Genomic DNA, 24063 nt, shown 5'->3' with positions numbered 1-24063 from the left:
TGCATGATGGGAGCCTGTCCAGAACACCCGTCCTGTCAGAGGAGAGTTTTGATGTCGCATTATTTAGATGTTATTTCTGTATCTAAATGCTTTTAACAACGTGAGCGCCCTCAGAAAGACGTTTTTGATCAACTTTCAGTAGAGGTCTGTAAAATTATTTCAGAGTTCTCATTATTCATTTAGGTTGCCAAGGTGACATCACACTGCCGTGAGAGTCACGGGAAAATACGATTTTTACTGTGTTAAAACAGGCAAAACGATTTGGACTTGACGTTTTTAGCTGTTTTAGCGTATTGGATGTTTAGGGTTTCTTGCAGTAACGACGGATCTCTGCAGCTTTTTCTAGAAAAGGTAAATCATTATTTCACCTCAGATTTTCAGAAATCTGCCAAGTATTTCCAAATCCATCGTATTTAATGACAGCCGGAGGTTAACAGCTCAAAATCATGCAATAGAGAAACGGCAAGAATTAGGAGTGAACCGTTAAATGAGCCCATATTTCCTTTGTTTTTGGAGTTCTACAATCGGCCAATACATGTGAAGCCGATCTCATCTCCCTCTGGTACCATTGGCTTTTTGGGAACATTCAGGATCTTGTCATAGCCAAAAATGAAAGAGTTGACCCCCTGCTGTAGAGGCGAGGAAACCCCTTGTGGGGTCAGTCACTCCTGGTCAGTCACTGTCCTCTTATACTCTGCTGTGAGAGGTTTGATGCACTTAAACCTGCTGGCTGTTAACAGCCAGCCCACTGTTGCTAAATGAGCAACGTTGTCGCTATATTTAGCAACTTTTCAGTAAAAAAAAAAATAAAAATTCAGGTTGGTCAAAAGTCAACATAGGCCGGTCAAGCTTTATAAAGATCGGTCATCTGCCTGAAAACTGGAGTTGGTTCACATGCATCTGTGATGATCAGCCTTCCTGTTATCTGCTGAAGTCAGCTCGCCTCTCTGCCAGTACAACCAGCCACACTAACGCAGAACACGACCTGATCTCCTGTAACGGACTGGAAAGTTGTGTCCGACTCATCAAAGACATAACGTGACGAACACACACCAGAGTGAAGCATCTGGAGTGAAAATGGTTTCTTTTTTATTAAATGCCCTCTTACATGTTCCGTGCCTGAAAACAGCTAAAGCTGAATCTGGACACTGCAGGGCGGCTCCTGTCTGTCAGTGGAGCTGAAAATCAGCAGCAGCACTGATTTCTTGGTGCGTCTTTAGTAAATATGGAGAAAAAAAAATGAAACAATTGGAGAAAATAGTTAAAGGGAGGAAAAACTGTACTTCTCAGCGTCTCTTCACATAAGCAGATGAAATCATTTCACATTAAATCAACTAATATTTCAGTAAAGCAGTCCGCTCATTAATGGACAGATTTGATTTTAGATGCACCGATCCCATATTAATATATGGATCGGTCCTGATATTGAAAACAATTCTAGATCAGGAATTGTGACAATGTTCTCAATCCATAAGGGCAGATCTATTCAGTCTAATTCTACACTGAATCTACTAATGCATGAGCAGCATCATGCTTTATTTATTTTTACATTATATTTAGAATTCCTAATTGCACATACTGAGTCATTTGAAACGAGGTTTGTTACAGTTTAGTTGTTACATATTTGACCAAAGTAGTCAACCTGTTGTTTTTATCAGTTTATTATTTATTTTCCATTGGCTGTTCTACTCCTAATTTCACTGACTGAACAAATGAAAGTTGTTTTTCCATGTTTGACCAGCTGGTGGCACTGTTGGTGTGTTTCTGTGAGCTGTTCTGGTGCGGAGTTGGAAAATAAATGTGTAATTCAGTACATTTATGTCTGTTTAAAAAAGAAAAGAATTATTGTTTTAGGTCAGTTCAACTGATGCTAAACCTCAGATTTTGGTATCTGTAGTGAAAAAGTGGATCGGTGCATCCATAGATTTAACATTGTTCTTTTTTCCTTTTTTATTTTAAATATACGTTTTGCAGTCAGTCTGCAGCATTTATTTTTTAATTCTGCAAAGTAGACGCTGCTGGTATTTAACGTGAGACTCGAGAGATTTTTTTGTTCGTTTTTAGTTTTCGTAAGGACAGTGGACAGTCCAGCGTGTCATTCTCAAGTTGTTCAATCAGAAACTGAGCTCATTTTAAACGTGCCCTTTAAGACACACGAGTTGGAACCCGATGATGAAGCCCAGGACGTCTTCCTCACCTCCCGGTGGACTAGACGTTGGGTCATTGGCATTCTGCAGTCACAGGAACACATCGACTGGACTGTGAACTTCACATCTCGCTGACTGCAAACCCGGCAGCTTCATCTGCTCACTGACTTTTCCTAACTTAGTGAATGAAAAGCGATTAATCTTCTTCCAAATGATCCTGATAACATTTAGTAATTGACACATGAGATCTACAGTCTCAACCTCTTCAATCAGGCGTTGACTCGATCTTTTCCGAGAACTTTTTCGCAGCTTCTCCGTCTTCCTTTTCTCATCCCACCTGCTTGGTTGCTGCTGTTTTTCTGTTTTCTGTCGTTGCTTCCAGATGAACGACCCTCACCGTTTTGGTTTCTTTCATCACTTCTTCTTCTTCACTTACATTAATGGAAGCCAGCTCTTCCATCTTTCTTTGTGTTTCTAATTTATTTTTGTTGGTGGTGGTGGCTCACACCGTCGCTCACGTATTCCGTCGCACACTTTTTTTTTTTTTTCCATTCACTGAAATTGATCAGAAATGATTTCTGTTGTGCACAATCCACAATCTGTTTTGTTGTTTTCTTCTCCCCCGACTGCCCCACGCCTCCCTGTGTGAATCTTCTCACGGCGCCTCAGAGTCTCAACCGAGTTTGAGAGAAACGGGAGACTTGAGGGCTCAAGGTGAGCTTATACCTGCCCCGCCCCCCAAACCGCTTCCCATGTAGCGTCAGGCCCGCGCTGCTTTGCCCCGAGTGTGTAGGAGTTGCAGCAGTGTGTTGTTGAAGCTTTGTTGCTGCAGTTGCATGGCTGTGTGACGTGCCGCTCTGCTAACGCTGCATGCTAGCTCTTTTGTCAGCCTTTGTTTCTGCTGAAACGTCTCCGGTTTCTGTTGAGATTCTCCAAAAATACTCCTTTACATGATCTATGAAAAACCCAGAAAGCGGTGGAGGTGGGGGGGAAGTTTTAGTAAAAACTATTTTAAAATGTCAAATTTTGGTGTTTTTTGTCAGTAATTAAAAGAAAAAATGGATATGAAAAGTAGAATTATTTTTTTTTACAAACCAGAAAAGAAACATTTCTTTTCTGGTTTGTAAAGCCAGAGAAGAAAAAATGACCAGAATTTAATTATTTACTAAATAAGTAGATTTAAATGTTAAGCCAATAATTACTGGAGTTTCAAATCAAAACAACACAAGAAAAACAATCCATTTATTTGAAATAGATTTATTTCAAATAAATCTAATATAAATTAGAATACTCAAGTAAAAAAAAAGATTTTATGCTATAATGTAAAATGTGTTGAAGCAATCCCTTTAATTTTATAAACTAGTGACGGTAAGAAGACGTGGAGCTTCTGCTACATGGAAACATGGAAAGAGATGATCAGAAATAAAAAAAGATTAAAAACAGTTTGATTGCTTTAAAGCTAGTCAATATTTATTTATTTTTCTTACATTATCTTTTGAATGATGCCGTTTTCATTTGCTATCAGAAATACGTTTTTAATCTACATCTGTCAGGTAGGAAGACGTTTGTTTCAAATATCTTATCAACAGTTTTTTTTTTAATTTACTTCAAATGAATCGAATCTTAATGTTAGGATATTCTGGGTTTTTCAGAGATGGCTTCAGTCTGCTTTACTTTCTTTTACTTCCCCTTTCTCAGTTTGGAAGTCACAGACAAAATGTAGTAAAAATAACGAGAGTAAATATGGTCTTAGATTATTTAAAACTGTTTTTGCTTTTATTATTAAAATAAGATTTAACTTTGCCTTTAAACTGGAATAAAGCTGGAATAAAAAGTTGGTTTCACAAGCAAAAAAAAAAAAGAAAGATGTAATGACTGTTGACTACATTTTGTCTAGTTCAAGGCTCCACAGCTTTGTGCTGCAACCCAAATGTGACATAAAGATGAACTGAACTCAGAGCGGCTCAGGTCACAATAAGAAAAACTTCAGCTTTATTAGTCTTTATAGTTTCATTCACCCCCCCACCCTAAAAAAAGTCACTTCTGTGAAGGATTTGTTGCAAACAATCCCAGCAAGGTTTTTATTTATTCTTAGCTAAACTAAGTGAAGCTCTCCTCCGTGTCTCTCCCCACAGTCGCCATGTACCTGGGGATCAGAAAGGGGAAATTAAAGACAGTAAGCCCCGCTCCCTCAGATTCACCTGGAATATGAGAACCACCAGCTCCATGGAGCCCTGCGACATCATGAGGGAGATCCGCAAGGTGCTCGACGCCAACAACTGCGACTACGAACAGCAAGAGAGTTTCCTGCTCCTCTGCGTCCATGGCGACGGGCGTGCCGAGAATCTGGTCCAGTGGGAGATGGAGGTCTGCAAGCTCCCCCGTCTCTCCCTGAACGGCGTCCGCTTCAAAAGGATATCCGGGTCATCCATCGCTTTCAAGAACATTGCTTCCAAAATTGCCAACGACTTAAAACTATGAACAAAAGGACTGAAAAGTATAAGTTAGAAAAAAAAATTAAATCTATATTCAGAGGTATTTAAGCTGTACAATCATCCAAGTAGCAGTTTCCAAATGTCTCCTTTTTTTAAACAAAACACAGTATGTATTGAACATTATAATGTATAGATACAGGCTTTTGGCAATAATTACTGAATTATCTACTAATGTCTGTTTTGACCACCAGGGGTCGCCATTAACAAGTTGAAAATGATTTGTCATGCTGTGAATGTGGAGAAAAAAAAAAAGCATTTCTGGTCTTATTTATTTCACCTTTTTATTTTTCTCGGTAAAAAAAAAAAAAAAAAAGATGTAGCTTTTTGTTTTTTCTCGTGTAAATAATGTATCTTGCTTTCAAGATGGCTTCACTGCTACACTTTTAAATTTTTTTGTTTTGTATTTTGTTAAAAGTTAGAGATAATGGGAAGTCCATGTTGATGCCCACATGGTTAAGGTTCACTCATGTCTCCATTAAAGCGTCTGTCAACCTGACCGTCCCGTCTCATCACTGGAGCACAACCAGCAGGATAGATACTTTTAAAGTTCAGACATTTTGGGATTAAAACATGTCTGATTAAATGGGATTAAAATGCTCACATTCAAATGAATAAGTTTCCCCCTCTTTAAAACCATACATTAAATCAGTTGATGTATCTATTGTACAATGCTGTGGTGGAAAAATAAATGTGGTCATTCTTGACTGTAAGGCCCAAAATTATTCATACACCTGGCATATTTAGGTTTAGATGCGGCTCTTGGTAGACGACCAAGTAGTCCAAACTTGAAAACTAAAAATTAGGGTTGTTGTAAGGAGACACTCCAACCTTAAAGCGAAATCAAATTCAGTAAAAACTTCCAGACATCTGGTCAATCACAAGGGTTGATTGATGTATGCCAGATTTTTTTTTTCATTTATTTGAGTGAAATGTCAGCATGCTTTATATATATATATAAAATGCAAATTGTATTTTTATTTTCAAAATCATGCATAGATGCCTGCCAATTCCTGTGAGAAAAGGGCTTGAATCATTTTAAACGTGAATTTGCCAGTGGTGTGGATTTTGGCCTAAAATGGGCACTATTATGTATTTTTCCAGGCACATAGTAAAATTTTATAGCCCAATCAAGTAACTTCCTTCAGATATAAAAATGTATATTGAATGACTTAAGAAATTTTACTCATTTAACGCCTTAAAATTGGGCCGGTGTTTTTTTTTTAAATTCCTGCTCTTTCTCCAACTCCGCCTTCAGGAAGTCATCACAACATGGTTCCTTTAACTTTCTTCCAGTTGAACAGAGAAGTAGCTCATGAGCTCAGCAAATGTGCGGCGCCACCAGGTGTTTGCTAATTGCTGCTGCTAGTCTGAAGGTGACAGGGAGGGGCAGCTCTGAGTTGGAACAACAGCTGGAGAACGTAGCATGAAGGAGGAGCACCTCGATGGCGTGCTCCATCGAGGTGCACAGCTAAATGGTTGCCATGGGCGATTGAAGGACTTTTACAAACATGCATGAAAAAAAATCAAGGCAACATGACAAGTATGTTTCTCATGAAATAATGATGTAAAACTAAAAAGTTGATTTTCCATAATCCTGCGTTTTTACCTGTACATGTTTCAGATCAAACATTTATCAATGATAACTTGATAGTTTTAAAAATAGGATTTTGTATTTATCCCTATAAGTTAAAACAAGTGGCCTAACAGACCCTGACTATATGTGAAAATAGAGTTCAGTTTTAGCCAAAGCTGTAGAATCAAGAACTCAACAGGAAGTTTGCGAAAAGATCACAGAAGCAACACATCATGCTCTGTATTATAATAATTCAGATAGAGTGAGCTGCAAATGGAGAAAACATATCAGTTACTTCTTTCACATAGGGTCAGGTATGACCTGGTTTTTATTTCCCTCAGTGAAATCTTTTGAAAACTCATCTTTCATATTAAAACACTTTGTTTGGGTTAAGGAACATTACAGATCTCAACTTGAACCAAACCATTTTTATTGCATTTCAGATCTTTAAATACACAAGTCAAAAACTGAAACTGGGAGTGCAGCCAATCAGAGTGCAGGGCTTTGAGGGAAGATAGTGGAGGTTAGAGAGGAACAGGAAGGGAGAAACAGGAGTATTCTTTGTATTATTTTTTTTTCTCTTCAGGATGGCTTTACTTCTGGGCAGGTATCAGGTTGTCGATGGCCTGGCCTTTCTCCAGCCTCTTCTCCATCTCCACCAGCAGCTTGACCCCGTCGACCACCATCTGGACCAGCTCCACCTCAGAGAAGCCCAGTCGGTCAGCGTTGGAGATGTCAAACACTCCGCCGACGGCAGCTGTGTCCACGCCGCCTGAGAGAGGACAAGAGCAAGTCTAACACAAACCTGCACAGGATGAGAAGAACCGGCGCCGGGGCGACCGTCCTTACCAGTGCCCCGTTTCTGGAGCCTCAGTTTGGTAAGAATCTCTTCAAACTTGGCGTGCTTGCTCATGTTTGGCAGCTTCACATGCACTCCTGCGCGCAGACCGGTGCCCAGGTTGGAGGGGCAGGTCAGAACGTAACCTAGGTGTTCGTTCCACATGAAGGCGTGGCCCCTCTCCCTGAACAGGGTCTCGATCTACCGACACGGTGCAAGCCAGACGTTAGGTCGGCGGACAGCTTTCATCGAGACAACGGTTCTGAAATGAAAACATCCTGACTGACCTTGGTGAGACCGGTGCAGAAGCGAGTGAACACTTCCTTCATCTTTCCTCCCTTCTGCATGGAAATCACACGCAGGTGGTCTTCCTCATTCACCCACACGAGGAAGGTCTTGTTGTCGTTGTGCCTGTTGAAGATGAGAGAGACTGTCAGAAGAAAACTAATTTAATTCCGTTTTTGTGGATGATGACGATGGGAAAAAAGCTATTTTTCTCCCAAAAAGGCAGAAATGAAAGTTTGAAAATAGAAAAAAAATTCTCAATGACATTGATATTTACACGTGAAGTTTATTCAATTTCCTCAAAGTATAAAAACACATGGGACTACTAGAGTATATTGCTTGTAGGTCTAATCAATCTGTCAGAGTTTAGTCTGGAAAAGTCACATTTCTCTAAAAATAAACCTAACCAGAGGAGATGGCGTTAGACGATTAAGGTTCAGATATGAACTTCAACCAATAATTGTACAGAATACCTTCATCCCAATGTTACATTGAGCTGCAAATTGTTAAAAGAATGAAAAAAAAACACACACACAAGCTGGTTCCACTTGTTTTAGAATTTGGTTGCATTTTGTTTTTTTGTATATTCTTTAAAGTTGAGCGAGCTTTGTCTGATTTTGCCTCTGCCTTTAAACAAACGTAGAAGATTAATTATCAAGCCACAAATATCCAGGTTGTCTTGTCTTAACCTGCCCTTTAGTTAGTTTCACTAAAGCAGTCAGTTACCATGGTGACGTTTGGAAAGTCAGACAGACTGTTAGTACTGGAGTGTGTTTACATTCCCAGTCACTTTAAACAGAAGTTAAGTTTTCCATTCATTGAGTCTGATGAATCATTTAATGTGTTCATCAAGTTGCTTTAAGGTGAGTTTACTGTGATCACCATTTCATTAGATTAAGTGAATTAGTACTTTCACACTGAACACAGCTAATGCAGTTAAAGTATTTTCAACAGTTTTTGTTAAAAAGCTGAGGTTGTTTTTTTTGTTATAAACTTTTTGCCATGACGGTCGAACTTGTCAAGTTGAAAGCACTTGGATGGGGTACATGGAAATGTATTTTTGTTAAATGATCTCGCATCTCTGCCTGGAACGTCGGCCCATTCTGATATCTGGAAAAACAGGAATCCTCACCAGATTCCTCTAGCGTCCGGCCAATCCCGGGCCATTCCTGAGGCCAGCAGCAGAGGAGACACGGGCTTATCAAAGAGGAAGTGGTCGTCAATGAGCTGCTGCTGCTCTGCCTCGGTCATGTTCTTCAGAGCGTAGTATTTCCCCTTCAGGTCTCCACTCAGAGCGGCCAGAGCTGCAGGTACAGAGGACACACGTCAGACATCAGCTGAAACGCAGGGCTGGGTTTGTTCAAGCCCGTTTGTATGCAAATAATGGATCAATCAGTCAACATGGCACAATAGAAGAAAACAGGCTATGGATTCAGAAAAAATAAATTAAACTTAAAGGCGGGACTGGCAGAAATACTTAGTTTAGCTCAGAACAATGAGGTCATGTAAAATAAATTGGAATATTGTCCTCTTCCTGAAATAATGGTTTGTCATTTTTTGCTAAAAGTTTTTTTTTTTTTTTTTGCAAAGATCACTTTTGCCTTTATTTTAGGAAGGTGGCAATATGTGTTCTGATGAGATTCATTTCTCAAATTAAGAGTACTTTTTAAAAAAGCATCCTAAATCAGGCATTAAATAATATCCCATTTCTATACAAAAAGTTGTTTTTTTGTCTGATGTAATATTTTTATTTTAAGTCTAATTATTTTTATTAATCATTGACGTAAAATTGTAAAATAAATAAAGTCATTTGTATGTTACTAACCTATACAATATGTTTCACTCGGTGATAAAGTTTCTGAAATAAATGGCCTTTTCAATAATATTCCCATTTACTGAACGGCTCTGTATTTTTCAGACTGCTACCGCTAGAGGGCATCCTCCCTTCAACAATAAGTTCCAGTCAGGTTTACTGTCAGAAAACGGATCCATTGTTTGTTTTTTGCATAATAATCACACATAAATACTACAAGTCCCAGCAGTAGCCATGCTCCCTGCACCTCCAGGCTCAGGACTTTCACCTTCAACAGAGAGCTTCTCCACGGCCCGCCGCTCTCCACGGCTGCAGTGTGGCGGCAGACAGAAGCCACGTATGCTGCGTCCTGTTCTGACCCGGGAGCTCAGGACGTACTTGGGGTCAAGGTCGTCGCCGCCCTGAGAGGACGCACAGACTGTTTAGAAATCGATCCCATCCCTCCCCTGGCCCCTCAGTGAACCCCAACCGGAGTACCTTCAGGTTTTCTGAGTTCAGGTCAGTCTTGTGCTTGTCTGTGGGTTTGTAACCTCCGTGTCTGTCCTGAATCACAGGATCCAGCAGCTCTTTGAAAACTTCATACGTCTCCTCATCCCCAGCCACACAGCCCACGGTCATGATAAACGGGTGGCCTGCAGGGAAACGTCACGTCGCAAGACAAAAAATAAAAAATTACACTACATAGAGTTCTTCATTCTCCTCAACTCAACGTGTCAACTTTGATCAGACTTAAAGGTGGAACTGTTACTGTACCCGGATTATCAACCCCTGTCTGAATGACACCCTCTACGGTGAAGCCGTTGGGTGTCACCCGCTCTCTCAACTTCTTGTATATGGGCAGAGTTAAGACCTTAGCCATGTGGTTGTTGTGCTTAGAGAGATCTGGATACTCATCCTCAGCTGACAGCCACTTCATTGACAGCTTGGCCATGCTCTCAGAGCTAAACAGAAACACGGTCTACAGGGTGAGGCTACACTTCACTTAGCACATTATGGACAAAACAAAACGCTACACTGATAAGAGAATGGAGCGCCAACTTAATTCAATTTAGCCAACGCTGGAGTATGTAACTTTTATGAAAAGTATGATTTTTACATTTAATAAAGCCGTCACCATGTCGTGACAGTGTGAGAGAGAATGTCTGTAAAGATCAATCTCGCCCACTTCCTCCCAGTGTCACTATGCACCGCTCCCGGTCTAAAGCAACCAATCAGAGCCAGGAGAAGGGTTTTAGTGCAGTCAATCAATCTCCTGTACATTAGCTACATGTGCTAATGGTGGAAAAACAACTTACAGTTACACAAAAACTGTTAGTCCGCCATCATCTGTGGCTATGCTAACTAGCCTTAGTGGCAGGCTATGTTGTGGTAAACCAGCTGTAGCCTAGCAAAGACCAAACAGGAAGGGGTGAGCACCAGAGTAATTGTACTGTAGTACTGGGATGAGGCAGAGGAGTTCCATTTTTTTCAGACACCAGGATAAGATCATTTTAACAAATATGTCAAATTTATTCACAACAAGTCACATACTGCAGCTTTAATTTTTTTTTACATGTAATCAAATGAAGTTTGCCAAACTTACTAAAGTTTGTTTAAAATGACAATTGAAATTCAAAAACATTAAACTTAGAGGAACTTCATTTAATTACTTGTAACAAATTAACTACTTTTTTTTGATCACCTGTTTTCTTTTTTCAGTGTAGGAATATGATAAGCTTTCTCACGCTGCAGGTTATTACACAAGAAATGGATGACATCACGAACCTTAGCAGCTGGGGATTATCAGCGGCAGTTTTTCATAAACTATGTAATCTGCTTGGCATATGATGTAACAAAATTTGCACATTTTCTGAGATAAGTACATTTGAGGCAAGATGGCAGTTTGTAACACATAAAACTTTTATGTCAAAATGTTGGCTCTAGTTTATCTCATTGAGGTCGAAGTCCGAAATGTTGATGTCTTGCTTTTTAGCCAATCAGGCTTGATTATCAAGCATCAACTTTTTTGTTGTTGTTGTTGTTGTTTTAATTTTGTTGTTGTTTTAATTTTGTTGTTCGTCTTTTAATTCGTTTACCTGGGTTATCAACCCCAGTCTGAATAACATCATCCAGGGTAAATCCACTGGGTGTCTCTTTGGTCCGCAACCGCTCGTACATGGCCGCAGTCAGGATCTTGGCCATGTAATTGTTGTGTTTGCTGAGGTCCGGGTACTCCTGCTCAGAGGAGTATTTCAGCTTCGCCTGGTTGTGCGTGTTTCCGAAAGGCATGGCTGTTCCCTGGGCGGGTGATGGAGGGGAGAGGCGGTGAAAAGCAGAGACACAAACCCGCACCTCAACGGTAGATTTTAAATCATCTAAGACATTTTTTGTTATTGTTATTATTATTATTATCATAACTATTAAAAATCTTCATATTAGCCGTGTGAAAAACGCATGTCAAAAAAAAGAAAAAAAAAAGAAAAAGAAGAAGAAGCTTCCGCCGAATAAACATCCAAACAGTTAAAAAGACAAGCTGCCTCTTTATGGCCCAAATAAAACGGACTAGAATTGAAAGAGTCCCCTACCTGTTGTGTTCGGGCTTTGGGGGTACTACTACTACTATTACTAGTTGATACAAAGATCCCTATGTTTCCGACCGAAGAGCACACACACACACACACACACACCACCGGCGGCGTCCTAACTGCTCTCAGACCAGCCTTCACTTGGGATGGGATTTATAGATGACCGTCTCTGCTCCCATTGGCCACTATTTGTAGTCCATTCAGTCAAATGGAGGCGTGAATGCGGCTGCAGCGATCACTTCCGCTCCTCTCGACTCACGTTCTTCTCCAGTAATTTGCAGCAGAAGAACTACAACTGGCTTATTACTTATTACCAGCACTTCCAGAATAACAAGAGCAAATATTCCTGCAACTAATTCTACCTTTTTATTTCTTTTTTTTAAATTAAACTCACTTTAAAAATTGTTTACACGTATTCACCAATTTATATGATGTCGTGAGACGTTATGTATTCAAAATCAAGTCCCCCTGGTGCTACATCCAGATGCCTCTCCTCTGCTGCATCAGCTGCCACTTCCCTGAAACGAACCGCCACATATAATGAACCACATTTGACCAGTTAGCTCCACCTGCAGTGCAGCCTACACCTTCAGCAATGCTACATCATTACCAAGGTCAGCAAAACTATTCAATCTTTCTTTACAAAAGATTTAATATTCAATCTTTCTTTACAATCTGCTGACCAGATCAGTTCTTGTAACTCCTATGTCATTCAACGCAAAGCAGAATGAGCTGATTTTTTTAACTGATAATTAAAAAATTATATTGTCACATTACTATTGTAAATAAATACACACAAATATACAAATAGTGTATTGAATGAGAAACAGAAACTAGAAAAACCCGGTAAACTTCCTAAAACAATTATTCACCCCTATTTAACATAAGGACACTTTGTCTGCCTTAAAGGGGCAGTATTGTGTATTTACCAGGCACGTAATGTCATTTTACAGCACAATTAAGTAACTGTTACCTTCAATTGTTATAAAACTGCTCCATATATCAAACATGACTTAAAAGAAATTTGACTTGACGCCTTGAAATTGGGCCTTTGCCTCTGTAACACTGTCTCCTTCTCACACTCAGCATGTCATCACGACAACATTAATTGAGCCTTTAATGTTCTTACCAGTGTTGCACTGAGAAGTAGTTCCTATGATAAGCTCAGCAGATGAACAGCTCTAACAGGTGTTTGCTAATTGCTGCTGCCGCTAGTCTGGAGGAGCTAAGTGGGTAAGTCTTGGGAAAGGGTGCTAAATAAGGTGGTGGCTCAACTTGGAGACCGTAACTCCAAGGAGGAGCTCTGTGGAAAAGGTGGTGCTTGGCAAGAGTAAACGCTTTGCCTCGTAGGCGGAGCTATCCTTCCAGCTTAATGGTTGCCACGGGAGATCAAAGAATTTCTGCAAGGGATGCTGTGGTGGCGCAGGGGAAAAGCACAACCCATGTCATTCCTCGCAGGCTCGAATCCTGGTCTGGTGACATTTGACGTATGTCTTCCCACTTTCCTGTCTGCCCCCTATCAAATAAAGGCCACTAGAGCCATTAAAACGGAAAAAAGAAGATTTATCAAATCGTGCATATTTTTCAAATCAAACGAAAAGAACTGAATAACTTTTGCTTTTTTGTTTGTTTATTAATTTTGCCGTAGAAAGAAACAGCAAAGTTCCTATTTGCTCTTTATCCCTGGACAAACTCCTTAACAGTCACCCGGCAAAAAACTGAGAAGGAGGCTCTGTGGGTGGAGTTTACCTCTTCGAGAGCAGAGCGCTTATTGACGAGTCATAGCATCTGAATTTTATTACGTCTCAATGGCGATTAACATAAATGTACAATCATAATATATGATTGTACGTAAACAATCATATATTATTGTATAATAATACATAATTATTATACAATAATAATAATAGTGGCTAATTTTCTCCGGGTACTCCGGTTTCCTCCCACAGTCCAAAAACATGACTGTTAGGTTAATTGGTCTGTCTAAATTGCCCCTAGGTGTGAGTGTGTGTGTGCATGGTTGTGTGTCCTGTGTGTCTCTGTGTTGCCCTGTGACAGACTGGCGACCTGTCTAGGGTGACCCCGCCCCTCGCCCGGCACGCTAGCTGGAGATAGGCACCAGCAACCCTCCCGACCCCACTGAGGGACAAGGGTGAAAGAAAATGGATGGATGGATGGATATATATTATTATTGTAATAATATACAATTAGATGTTAATTATATATATATATATATATATATATATATATATATATATATATATATATATATATATATATATATATATATATATATATATATATATATATATATATATTCTTGTCGTGTGACGCGTCATGTCACACACCGAGAACGGTGTGACGTGACCGCCGTTCTCCGCTGTGGATGTTTGAGAAGCATCCGGGGTCTTTCCTCTCCGGGTGATCATCATCCGGGCCTTTTCACATTACTTCCGTTGAAAACAACACCACGTGTGTTGCCAATGAATGCAGTAGCTGTCACTTACTACACGCGCTTACAGCGGCATTAAAAGCAGCATTTATTTGACGTATAAATGCAGACTGGTTGAAGCTAGTTCTAACCAAAATAGGCAAGCTTCGGAGAAGGTAGGGGCTGAGTTTGTAACGGCTATTTTGCTTGTCAAACGGTACCACCGGTCAAGGAAACCGGTGTCGCTTGAATTAGCTCATATTCTAAAATTTCCAAACACGTTCAACGGTCACCTTTTAACGGTTTTGTGAAAATAGCTCATGCTAGCAAACGCTTTGCACCTCTTTATGCTCCTGAAGTAATCTCTGAAATGCAATTAAATAACATTAAATTGCAAGAAATTGTGGCTAAGAAGCTAACGTTAACTTAAGGTAGCAAACGGCTATCAGACGCTTACTTTTTCTGCTTAGCTAGCGGCTAACCGACAATTTTGTCTTTTACAAACTGCCATCTTTCACTCCTGAACTGTATCCCTAGATATTTTAAGATTTTCAATAATTTAACTTTAATTACTAATTTGCTATAGCTAGTAGGTCAACTATTATGAAGCTGAACCATTGATTAAACCGTTAGATTTAATTTAAATGGTAGTAACAATATCTGAAATACTACAAGTTGACTAGATTTTGAAACTTAAATGTCAATTTTAACTTGACACTCTATAGGGAATTGTTAGAAAACCTTACTCACATTCTCTCTATGTTGTCTGACATTTTGACGTCTTTTCTTTTTCCCTTTTAGACAGAAAAAAAGGTTTTTCCTCTCTCTTTCGAAAACTGCCTTGAGTAGTGTCCTATCAGTCAGAGCGCGTGGTATAAAAAGAATGGTTACCATAGCAACTGTGGAAAATTGAAGTTATATTTTTGTTTGAAAATATGCACAGTTAATCGAATGTCCTCAACATGTGGAAAAATAAGTAAACAGTCACATTATATAATATGGAAGCACCAACTTATCACCAAATAGGTCAATATGACATTACTATGCTAAAATGTTTTGGTATTCACAAAAAAAACTTCAAAAAATTAATTCACTGTAAAATGCATTTAATTAACTTTTAATTAAAGTATCACTAAACTGGGATGAAAAATATACATGGCTTAGTTAGTATTTTAACAGTCACTAGTGTAATTGGAGAGAGGTGGAGACCCCAAAACTAATCAACAACAATTATAAAGTAAATTTGTGGACAGAAATTGTATGCTCAATATTCATTTTAGGCCAGTACTTATTTATTACCCATTCTGTTTTCCAGCATGGAATGTTTCTAAGAATTTGCTACACATATTTTAAGTTTGTATATAATTATTTTTTGATTCAAGATCAAAATTATAGACATATCCTCAATTGGTTAAACCTCTCTTTGCAAAATGCACCTGTCACACACTTTTAAAATTCTTGATGGATATTTTACTTCCCTTCTTAAAACAGATATTTTTTCTGACATGAGGTCGAGTCTTTGCAGAATTGTAATTGTTTGCGTAGAAAGTGGGATATGTGACTTCGCAGTAAAACTCTGATGCGGACTTCAAGAAGCAAACTCTGGTCCGTCTACAAACCTCGGTCTCGGTTCGGTCAAAGCAAATTCTGGTGTGTTTTGAATTTGTATGAGAATGTTAAGCGGACTGGAGACTGCTCATAAAGCAGGACGTGGACTGCAACGCAGGGCATTCTGGGTAAATACGCCCAACACAAACGCGAGAGTCTAGCGCTATGGGAGAAAAGACTTGTGGTCTTTTAGTAAAGACGAGAAATTCTGCCATCTCTACCTCATTTTTGTTTCCATTTAGTGAAGAAGGAAACAAAAATGGTCCTCGTTGTCTTCTTCAGAGGTTTTTGTGTCATTTCCTTTGGTAGTTTTTGGTGCAGCACCAACACAGATGACGGGGGAGGGGGACATCTTTTTTGCAAAGGTTTTGGTTAGTTTGACTCAGCTGAAAATGTAACAAATGTTGCAATTTTGGTCCCCAGTCAAGACCTTAAAAGCTTTAGTTGAAGGTTTGTTTATATTTTAGGCCTTTTTGTTGATAAAAGTTTTATATTGTACCCAATTGGCTTTAATTTAAGCTATATGTTAAGTTTCATTATTAGCCTACACAAGCACAGCCATATTGATTTTTCTCTTTTTAATATAACAAACTTCACCTCTGTTTTCCAGACTGACTGCCAACCATGAGTTTCATTGAATATTCCGATTTAATCCAAGATGGGGATGTTGCCATTGTTCACCTGGGCCACAACTCGGTGACGGCTGTCAAAGTGCACCACGGCGCTCAGACACAGACTCGCTTCGGAGTCATTCGCCATTCCACGGACCTTATCGGTCAGCGCTACGGCTCTAAAGTAACCTGTAGTAAAGGCGGATGGGTACACGTGCTCCACCCCACACCTGAGCTGTGGACCGTCGCGCTGCCTCACCGCACCCAGATTCTCTACACCACAGACATTGCCATGGTGACAATGATGCTGGAGCTGAAGCCAGGATCGGTAGTCTGTGAGTCAGGTGGGAACTGTCTCTGTGTCACGTGTGTTTGACAAACTGTTGTTGAATGTGGTTGAAGTTACAAGCATGTTGGGTTGTGTTAGTTGGTTTTGATAGTTCTCATGGTTTGTAGCTGCATCTGGCTAGTGTCTTTTACACTCAGCTGCCCTCAGGTAAGGGTGTGTGTATAGGTGACTGGTTGTCCTGTGTGTTTCTGTGTTGGACTGGCAACCCACACAGGTTGTACCCCTCCTCTCGCTCAGTTTCAGTCAGATTTTTGACAATCCCAGTCATCCATTTGGGATTTGGACAAGGCCTTGGGGATGTGTGAAGTGATCAGTGTGTGGAGTATTAAGAATCCAGATTCAAGCCACCAAAGGAGATCTTAGACATTTTGCAAAAGATGTTTTTTATAGGATTTGCATCTTTTTAACTGTGACATAGACTATAACTTAAACTGGAAGTATTTTTATTATCATCATATTGTATTATGCTTATAATAAGCATCTTGATTTTTGCCATAGCCCCTGGTTATGGTTGTCACAATACTAAAATTTAAAACTCAATACCAACATGAAGAGCTGAAGTTGGCTTCAAATTGTAACGTTTGTTTCAAGAAATGGCTAAAGGGAACTTTTTTTTTTTTTTACTACCTTTAGTACCTTTCTCTGCTGCTGTAATCTCATGTATTTTAAACTTCAGTACTTTGTCTTCAAACTGGGACTAGATTGTTCAACCCTAAAATCAGAATATTTGAAACCCAGTTTGTAGTTTCGAAAACCTTTATTTAACATTAAATAAAATTCCCAGAAGCTTCAATTGGAAGCCAACTTCAGCTCCGTATTAGTATCAGTATTGTGTACGGATGCTTATGCTTGATGTCACGTTGGATTACAGTAAATTCTACCAAGACAACACGTCAATGAACCAAATACATGCCGCTTACAGATATGTTGTCAGACATTTTCTTTAAACTGTTTTCTTTAAAGAAAAAAGTATGTATCTAATAAAGTGGATGACCAGCCTAGTCTGCTAGTTGTTAGCTTCTCCAAAGCAAACACTAGTGAGCAGCCTCCATCTCATTTGCCAACAGCTGCTCAGTTAGCGGGGCTGGACTAACATAAATCAGATCAGTAGCTGGTTTTGGAAATACATATAGCCTCCTGTGACAAGGAATTAGCCACCGCTGGGTGTCCAGTAGTCTTAATTTTGGCTCCAATACTGCGTCGTACTAGTGATCCCTTACAGAGGAAGAATTGGCTATTAGCAGCTGCAAGAAAGTCTGGCTTTAGAGGCTGACTGGTGACAATTTCCACCTCTGCAGATATCATTGCACTGCTTTTTTCAAAGCTGTAAAAAAGTATTATTTGTCTCCTACAGCTAATCATTTAAATGACCCTTAAAGTTACTACAACCCCCTTGTTTCTCCTTCTTCTATTCATGACTTAATCACACCTTCTGTTTCCCAGCTTCCCATCCATGACGTTTCCAAAGCTGTGAAGGGTTTAGATTGTTACGAGTCAGCAAACCCCGACAACTCATTACTACTGGCAGTTTGTGTTTCTGGAATAAACAAACAAACATCAAGACCTGCATTAGTTTTTATATTGATATCTAAAATCAATATTATTTTTAGCCAAAGTTGTTAAGAGACTTTTTGAATCTCCAAAGAGCTACGTTCAGCTCCGGAGCTGCAGGTTGCATATTACCTAGGCTAGACTGTTTTTAAATACCGTATATTCCCAGCAACAACTGTCTTTACCGAGGTTTAATTATTGGGTGTACTCTGGTGGTGTGATGGTACACAACAAAAGTGATGGTTTGATGCAATTTCGTCACACTTCAATCAAGAAAATAAATAGCAATATAGGATTTTGGCCTTTTTACTTTAGTCAGCAATAAACAAAGAATCCTTTTCAGTTTCTAAAATGATTTTTGATTTGATGTTCTAAAGCTTTAAGTGGAAAGTGTAGAAAAAAGACTGGAAATTTTGTTTGTTGATTTTTTTTCAGTGAATAAAGTAGTATAATCAGGGATAGATGATTCAAATTCAGAAATACATTATTAGAAATTGTTGTAACTCATATTATGCAATTTTCTTCAGAGTTGTTATAGTTGCTGCTTAGTGCTGTGTAATGAGTGTTTTATTTATTTGACGGTCAGTGGCTAATTTTGACGTTCACACCTCTGATTCTGCGACAGATGTTTTCACCCAGAGAAGCTCAGGTGCTTCAGTAACACATACGCGCACGCACACACGCATGCATGCACGCATGCATTCTGGGAAGTGTTTTGTTTGTAATCATCTTTTCCCCCAGAGTGGCTGCAGTGCATATTGTTGTCCAGTTTGCAGACCGTTTCTTCATTCGGTTTTCCGCTCTAGTTCCATAACTAAGATTGAATGACCCAAATGTTTTTGAGTGTTGGACTTTCTTTCAGCCAGTGGGAAGTGAAAAATGTGTTTGTGCGTGTGCTGACAGTGCACAATGCCACGTTATTCATTGTGTTTGGGTAATAAATGGTGTGTACGTGATCTGAGATGTTAAGTTTCTCAATAATATAAATGACTCCCACATACTTTCTGTTTATTCAGCACTTAGTGCAACTGCTGTGGCTGAAATGGGATTACCTCACCCTGTTTTATTCAGCAAACGAGTTCAAATCAATGAAGCTCTCAAGGTTTAACATTGACAGCTGGGAGTAAAAGGAGTTATTAAAGCATTTTATGATTGCATAAGTGACACATGTTACTGAGGAGGATACTAACCAGTGTGAGCTTCTGTTCTGTATAAACAAGGTGAGATTAGAGATGTTGGTGCTGTTTAACATTCTCACACTCCGTGCCCACCACAGTGGCTCAGCCGTCTGTTATCAGCTGTTGCTAATAGAGTAGGGTCTAATACTCTGAATCATTTGCTACTGCTTTGCATTTAGTCACGCCTGCGTTAGCTTGGTTAATGTTCATTTAAGCATTCATGTCCAATGATTAACTTGGCAACAGGCGAGATTTGGAAAATATCGGAAAATATCAGTTTTCAATAAAAAAATAAAAAGTGTCTTAAAAATGGGTGATAAATTGGTTTTATCAATGAATAAAAATTTGGGATTATGAACATGTCATTTTGGAAAATGAAAATGTCCCCCCCATCAATGCAGTCCTTTTGTTTCCATAGTTCAGATGGATGTCAGCACACCCGGAGCAGCAATCCTGTTTGACAAGCATGTTTTACAGAATATGTTATTTGGACTTTGAGGTCTACAATATAATATTAGTCAGGGGTAAAGATTTTATTTATTTATTCAAGTATGAGACTTAGTCATTAAAAGAATGAGGTTGTATTTTATGAGAAACGAAAACTAGCAAGACATTAAAGTGAGGAATGTTGAGCATCTTGTGAAGTTTTACTTTGATTTTACAGATAAGTCTTAATAGAAATATTTTATCTTTTGACACCTCAGCAATAAATTATCAGTTTTCTCAAAGTCCCCAGGACTTTGAGAAAACTTTGTAAGCAACTGTCTATTTCAAAGAATCATCCAGTAAATTTATTTTTATTAAAACAACTTTTTTTCTCATAATTTTAAGACATGTTTTTCTGGTAAAGGTGTGTTTATTCTGATATTATTAGAACTACATTTTCACAATTAACCTGGTGCTAATACGCTTGTGTACAAATCACAGAATAGATGATTGAAATAAAAGCCACTGTTTGGAAAATAGTTTTTTGTCATTTTTTTTGTTTGTTTTTTAAGTGAGATAAAAATAGATTAAGATCAGATTTGGAGTGAAAAAAATAAGAGATTTTCTTCTTAAGTCACAACGCCCTGTTCAAACTTTGATGTCTTTATCTGTGAGTTGCTACAAATGGTTAATCAATTACAGTTTGCAACTTAGTACTGACTCAAAGCAGTGCTTAGCACGGCTTTGGTTCTAGTCCAGTATTGTGTCATGACGCCACGTAAGCTCAGCGTCAACCAGAATAGCTGCCGCCACGTGGAGTTGGCATCAAGTTGCTGCTCTACAACATGTGGGATTAGACTCTTAGCTCAGGTGATCAGCCTCTGCAGTGGGTTAAGCATGAGAAGACTTTAGACTGTTTGGGGCTTTTGCTATTTCTGGTGTAGATGCACCCCCTTCAGCACATAAAATTACATATTTTTATTTATTGGTCATTATTTTACTAAATAAATTTTTATATGCAAGAAAAAAGTCAAAAAGCCATATTTTGTTGATCACAATTGATTTGTAAAAGCAATAAATAGGTGAAACCTCCAAAGAAGTGAATACCTTTTCTAGGCGCTGTATGTTCTGTGTTGTCTAGACTTTATCCTGTTACTTAGTCAATAAAGTTATCAAAAACCCCTGAGATTTTCACAGAACCGGCTATTGATATTTCAGATTCATATAGAGCCACTTGTAAACCATGTATAATTTTTTTTATGCGCTACCTTGTCTTGATTTGTCCAAACAAAACCTGTGGAAGTTTCTTTCTGAGCAGGATCCACCAACTGGCCCGATGACAGTCGTTCAGGCTGAGCCTCGTCTGCTTGAATCAATCCTTTTTTTAACTACATCCTCTGTTTAGCTCTGTCACACTGGAACTTTTAGTCACTGTTTCCAGTGGATTTTTTTCTGCCTGTTAAATCTTTCCAGTCAGCTGATGATTTCCATCCGGCTGCATCTGAACCTCACATGTTCCTCCTGCTGAAGTTAGAACTTATGTTTCAGACTCATCTGGATTATGGGTGCAATTGGTCATTAAACACGCTTTGTGCTGATATTCTCATGCCTTCCCTGAAATTTGTTTTACTCAATTTCACTTTTTTTTGTTTTTATTTAAGAAAAATGTAAAATTGTGGTAGAATTTGATAGGAATTGACTCTCTAATGGGCGCCAAAAGTCCTATATGCAGTTTTCTCTTCTCTCTCTGTCTTTCTTCCTGCCCACCTACTGTTGAATAAAGACCACTAGTGATAGAAAAGCTTTTATTTTAGGGAAGAAACAAGAAAATTCCTTTTTAATTTCAAAGCAAAACGGCTAATGTTTTATGTTTCTCTGAGGTCTGGCTATTGTCCATCCTTTCATTTCTGGAACTTTTCAAAAAACCAAAAACCATCAGCTTCCTGACTTTGCTGATTTATTGAGCTAATGCAGATTGGACCCAGACACTCTTTGATGACAAAATGTTCTGCAGTCACTAAGCTATTTCCTATTAACAGTAAACGTTTCATTTATGAGCAATGTCTCAGTACACCTCTGCTTATATAACTGCACGAGTCTAATTTTGCAAAATGATTTTTGTTGAATCCTACAGGACTCAAGTAACCATGCTGCTGCAACACAGTACATGGCTGAAATCCCTAAGCTTCATTTGTTACTTGTTGTAAAATTAGCTTAGAAACAATGTATTAATTAGGTGTGGTGGATGGCACCATTTTGGACGTGGGAAAAAGTTTTTGATAAAACGATATAGAGGCAAAATGACCTGCTGCATAAGTGACATTGTAAAATATAAAAACTAGCTTCAGTTTATTTTGTGTGGCAACATAGTTAATTCAAGTTCACCAATTGTGAAACAATAAACATTATATTTTGTCAAGTGCATCAAAATTATTGCACATCAAATATGTTGAGTATTGTTCCTTTTATTATGGTTCAAAAGCAGTTTTAAATAGGTGGGTATTTAGCCTTGATTTAAAGGAACTCAATGTTTCAGCAGTTTTACTTTTTTTGGGATGTTTGTTCCAGATTTATGGTGTGTGCAAGTTGAATATTTTGACTAAAATGTCAAGAATACTTTCCATTAACAAGCAGACGAAGAGATCAGAGTGACTTTAGATCCTGTATTGAGCAAAGACTAAACCCTGGAAACTAACAACATCTCTTTATTGAGAAGTTAGTTCTATGGAGAAAATAAAAATCTCTCAAATTGTCCTAGGAGTGTAATTGTTTTCACCATATTCATATGGAACTTAAAGCAAACGGCTAATAAATTTTGATGAAAATTCACTTGAATGTTAGTTTCCATCCAGTGTGGGCCGCAGGGTGATGGGAGTGCTGATGTAATCAGATGTGGCTTCAATGCGTTACTGACTGAATGTCTGAACAGGGAGTTCTTCATCATGTTGATTAGACACTTGTTTTATGCAGTAATGAACAGGGTTATAGAACAGAACCGTCTCTTTTGCTGTTCACCATTTATCCAATAATCTTCCAAGTTTTTATCTCCTTTTTTTAAGCGCCACCGTGAACCTTAATTGTTGTTTGTTAATGGCGACTCTCCATCCGGTCCAGCAGTCTGAAGGTTCTAGTCGTGTTTCAGAACACTGCCTTCTTTGTGGCCTCCACAACAAAGGCGGTGGTGACATCACTTCATGGGATAAAGTGAAAAGTCTGGGTGGAGGATGGGTTCTGCTGGCCTCTCCCTCTGGTTCGGACTCTTGCTTGCCCTCCCCTTACTGTAAGTCACATGAACAGGGCTGCTCTCCCTCGCTCTCCCATCACGTACATTAGCAATCATTGTTTACAGCACCAAAAGCACTGCTACCTGGAAATGAATGGCCCTTTGGAAGTCGAGCATCCTCTTATTGGTAAAGCACTCTGAAAGTATGCAGAGTGAGCAGCTATGAGCTGCTTGGAGCCAACTGGGACATTCTTACAGCTCTTTGTGAGAAATGACAACATCTCAGTCTGGGTCTTACATAAGGATTTGATCTGAACATTTGGGCAAAGTATTTTATCTTCAGATAAAATAAGCTGATAATGTTTTGTTTATATAATGTTTTGTTATTAGTGAACATAAAATGTTCCAGAACCACACAGCATTCTGGGGGATGTAGGCAGAGACATCTTTGAAACCTTTAGACTCATAAACATCTTGCTATCCTTGATGGTTCTATAGGTACCGGTAGTGGATCCCTCTCCCATGCCATCCTGCGCACCATCGCCCCAACTGGCCACCTGCACACGGTGGAGTTCCACCAGCAGCGGGCAGAAAAGGTAGTGGAGGAGTTTAAGGAGCACCGTGTGGATCACTTGGTGACCGTCAGGAACCAGGACGTGTGCAAGGACGGGTTTGGAGTGACGGGGGTCGCAGACGCAGTTTTCCTGGACATCCCCAGTCCCTGGGAGGCAGTGGGACATGCCAAGGCTGCTATGAAGAAGCACGGTAAGATGGACTCCATGAGGGAATTATAATTTCAAGTTGTTTGTTGAGCAGCATCAAAATAATTGAATCACTGAAAGGGGCCGTGTTCTGTGTTTTCCGGGCACATGGTTCCATTTCATAGCACGATGAAATGACTATGTTGCCTTCAATCGTTATAAATATGACTTTACTTTTTTTGACTTTGTTAATTTAACTTATTTAAATTG

At 39.1% G+C, this 24063-nt stretch overlaps 3 protein-coding genes across 22 annotated transcripts in view; 2 read left to right on the top strand and 1 right to left on the bottom strand.

Annotated features, from left to right (window-relative positions):
• Window positions 1-5138, top strand: part of mark3a (MAP/microtubule affinity-regulating kinase 3a) — a 45566-nt gene extending 40428 nt beyond the window's left edge. For 10 of the 19 annotated variants that reach the window (XM_081603308.1, XM_081603305.1, XM_081603318.1 and 7 more), the window contains 2 exons: window positions 2817-2861; window positions 4283-5138. In XM_081603308.1, coding sequence (XP_081459434.1) covers window positions 2817-2861; window positions 4283-4628 — 391 coding nt within the window. In that variant the 3' untranslated portion in view covers window positions 4629-5138. The remainder of the gene's footprint in view (window positions 1-2816; window positions 2862-4282) is intronic. The other 9 variants (XM_081603310.1, XM_081603309.1, XM_081603314.1 and 6 more) reach the window with 3 other exon arrangements.
• Window positions 5139-6623: 1485 nt separating this feature from the next.
• On the bottom strand, window positions 6624-15022 carry ckba (creatine kinase, brain a). 2 transcript variants are annotated; one of them, XM_008398743.3, is made up of 8 exons: window positions 14897-15022; window positions 9905-10092; window positions 9629-9783; window positions 9420-9552; window positions 8471-8642; window positions 7341-7464; window positions 7065-7254; window positions 6624-6987 (listed from the first exon to the last, which is right to left on the bottom strand). In XM_008398743.3, the coding sequence occupies exons 1-8, from the start codon at window positions 14917-14919 to the stop codon at window positions 6809-6811; spliced, it is 1164 nt and encodes a 387-aa protein (XP_008396965.1). In that variant the 5' UTR covers window positions 14920-15022; the 3' UTR covers window positions 6624-6808. The 2 variants fall into 2 exon arrangements, with proteins under 2 accessions (XP_008396965.1, XP_008396966.1); XM_008398744.3 differs by lacking the exons at window positions 9905-10092; window positions 14897-15022 and adding exons at window positions 11227-11428; window positions 11716-11874.
• Window positions 14059-24063, top strand: part of trmt61a (tRNA methyltransferase 61A) — a 22662-nt gene continuing 12657 nt past the window's right edge. The window contains exons 1-3 of the mRNA XM_008398746.3: window positions 14059-14322; window positions 16365-16709; window positions 23591-23857. Coding sequence (XP_008396968.1) covers window positions 16379-16709; window positions 23591-23857 — 598 coding nt within the window. The 5' untranslated portion in view covers window positions 14059-14322; window positions 16365-16378. The remainder of the gene's footprint in view (window positions 14323-16364; window positions 16710-23590; window positions 23858-24063) is intronic.

This window comes from Poecilia reticulata, chromosome 22 (genome assembly GCF_904066995.2).
Source record: "Poecilia reticulata chromosome 22, P_reticulata-male-v2, whole genome shotgun sequence".
NCBI classification, from domain to species: domain Eukaryota; kingdom Metazoa; phylum Chordata; class Actinopteri; order Cyprinodontiformes; family Poeciliidae; genus Poecilia; species Poecilia reticulata.
Note: the sequence above shows the minus strand (reverse complement) of the source record. Positions and strands in the feature narration are given on the sequence as shown.

Coding starts and splice junctions, on each gene's coding strand:
- ckba (XM_008398743.3), bottom strand. CDS start 14,919: ATGTCAGACAACATAGAGAGAAT. Junction 7,465..8,470: donor CCGGACGCTAGAGGAATCTG/GTGAGGATTCCT, acceptor CATCTTCAACAG/GCACAACGACAACAAGACCT. Junction 6,988..7,064: donor GCTCCAGAAACGGGGCACTG/GTAAGGACGGTC, acceptor GTCCTCTCTCAG/GCGGCGTGGACACAGCTGCC.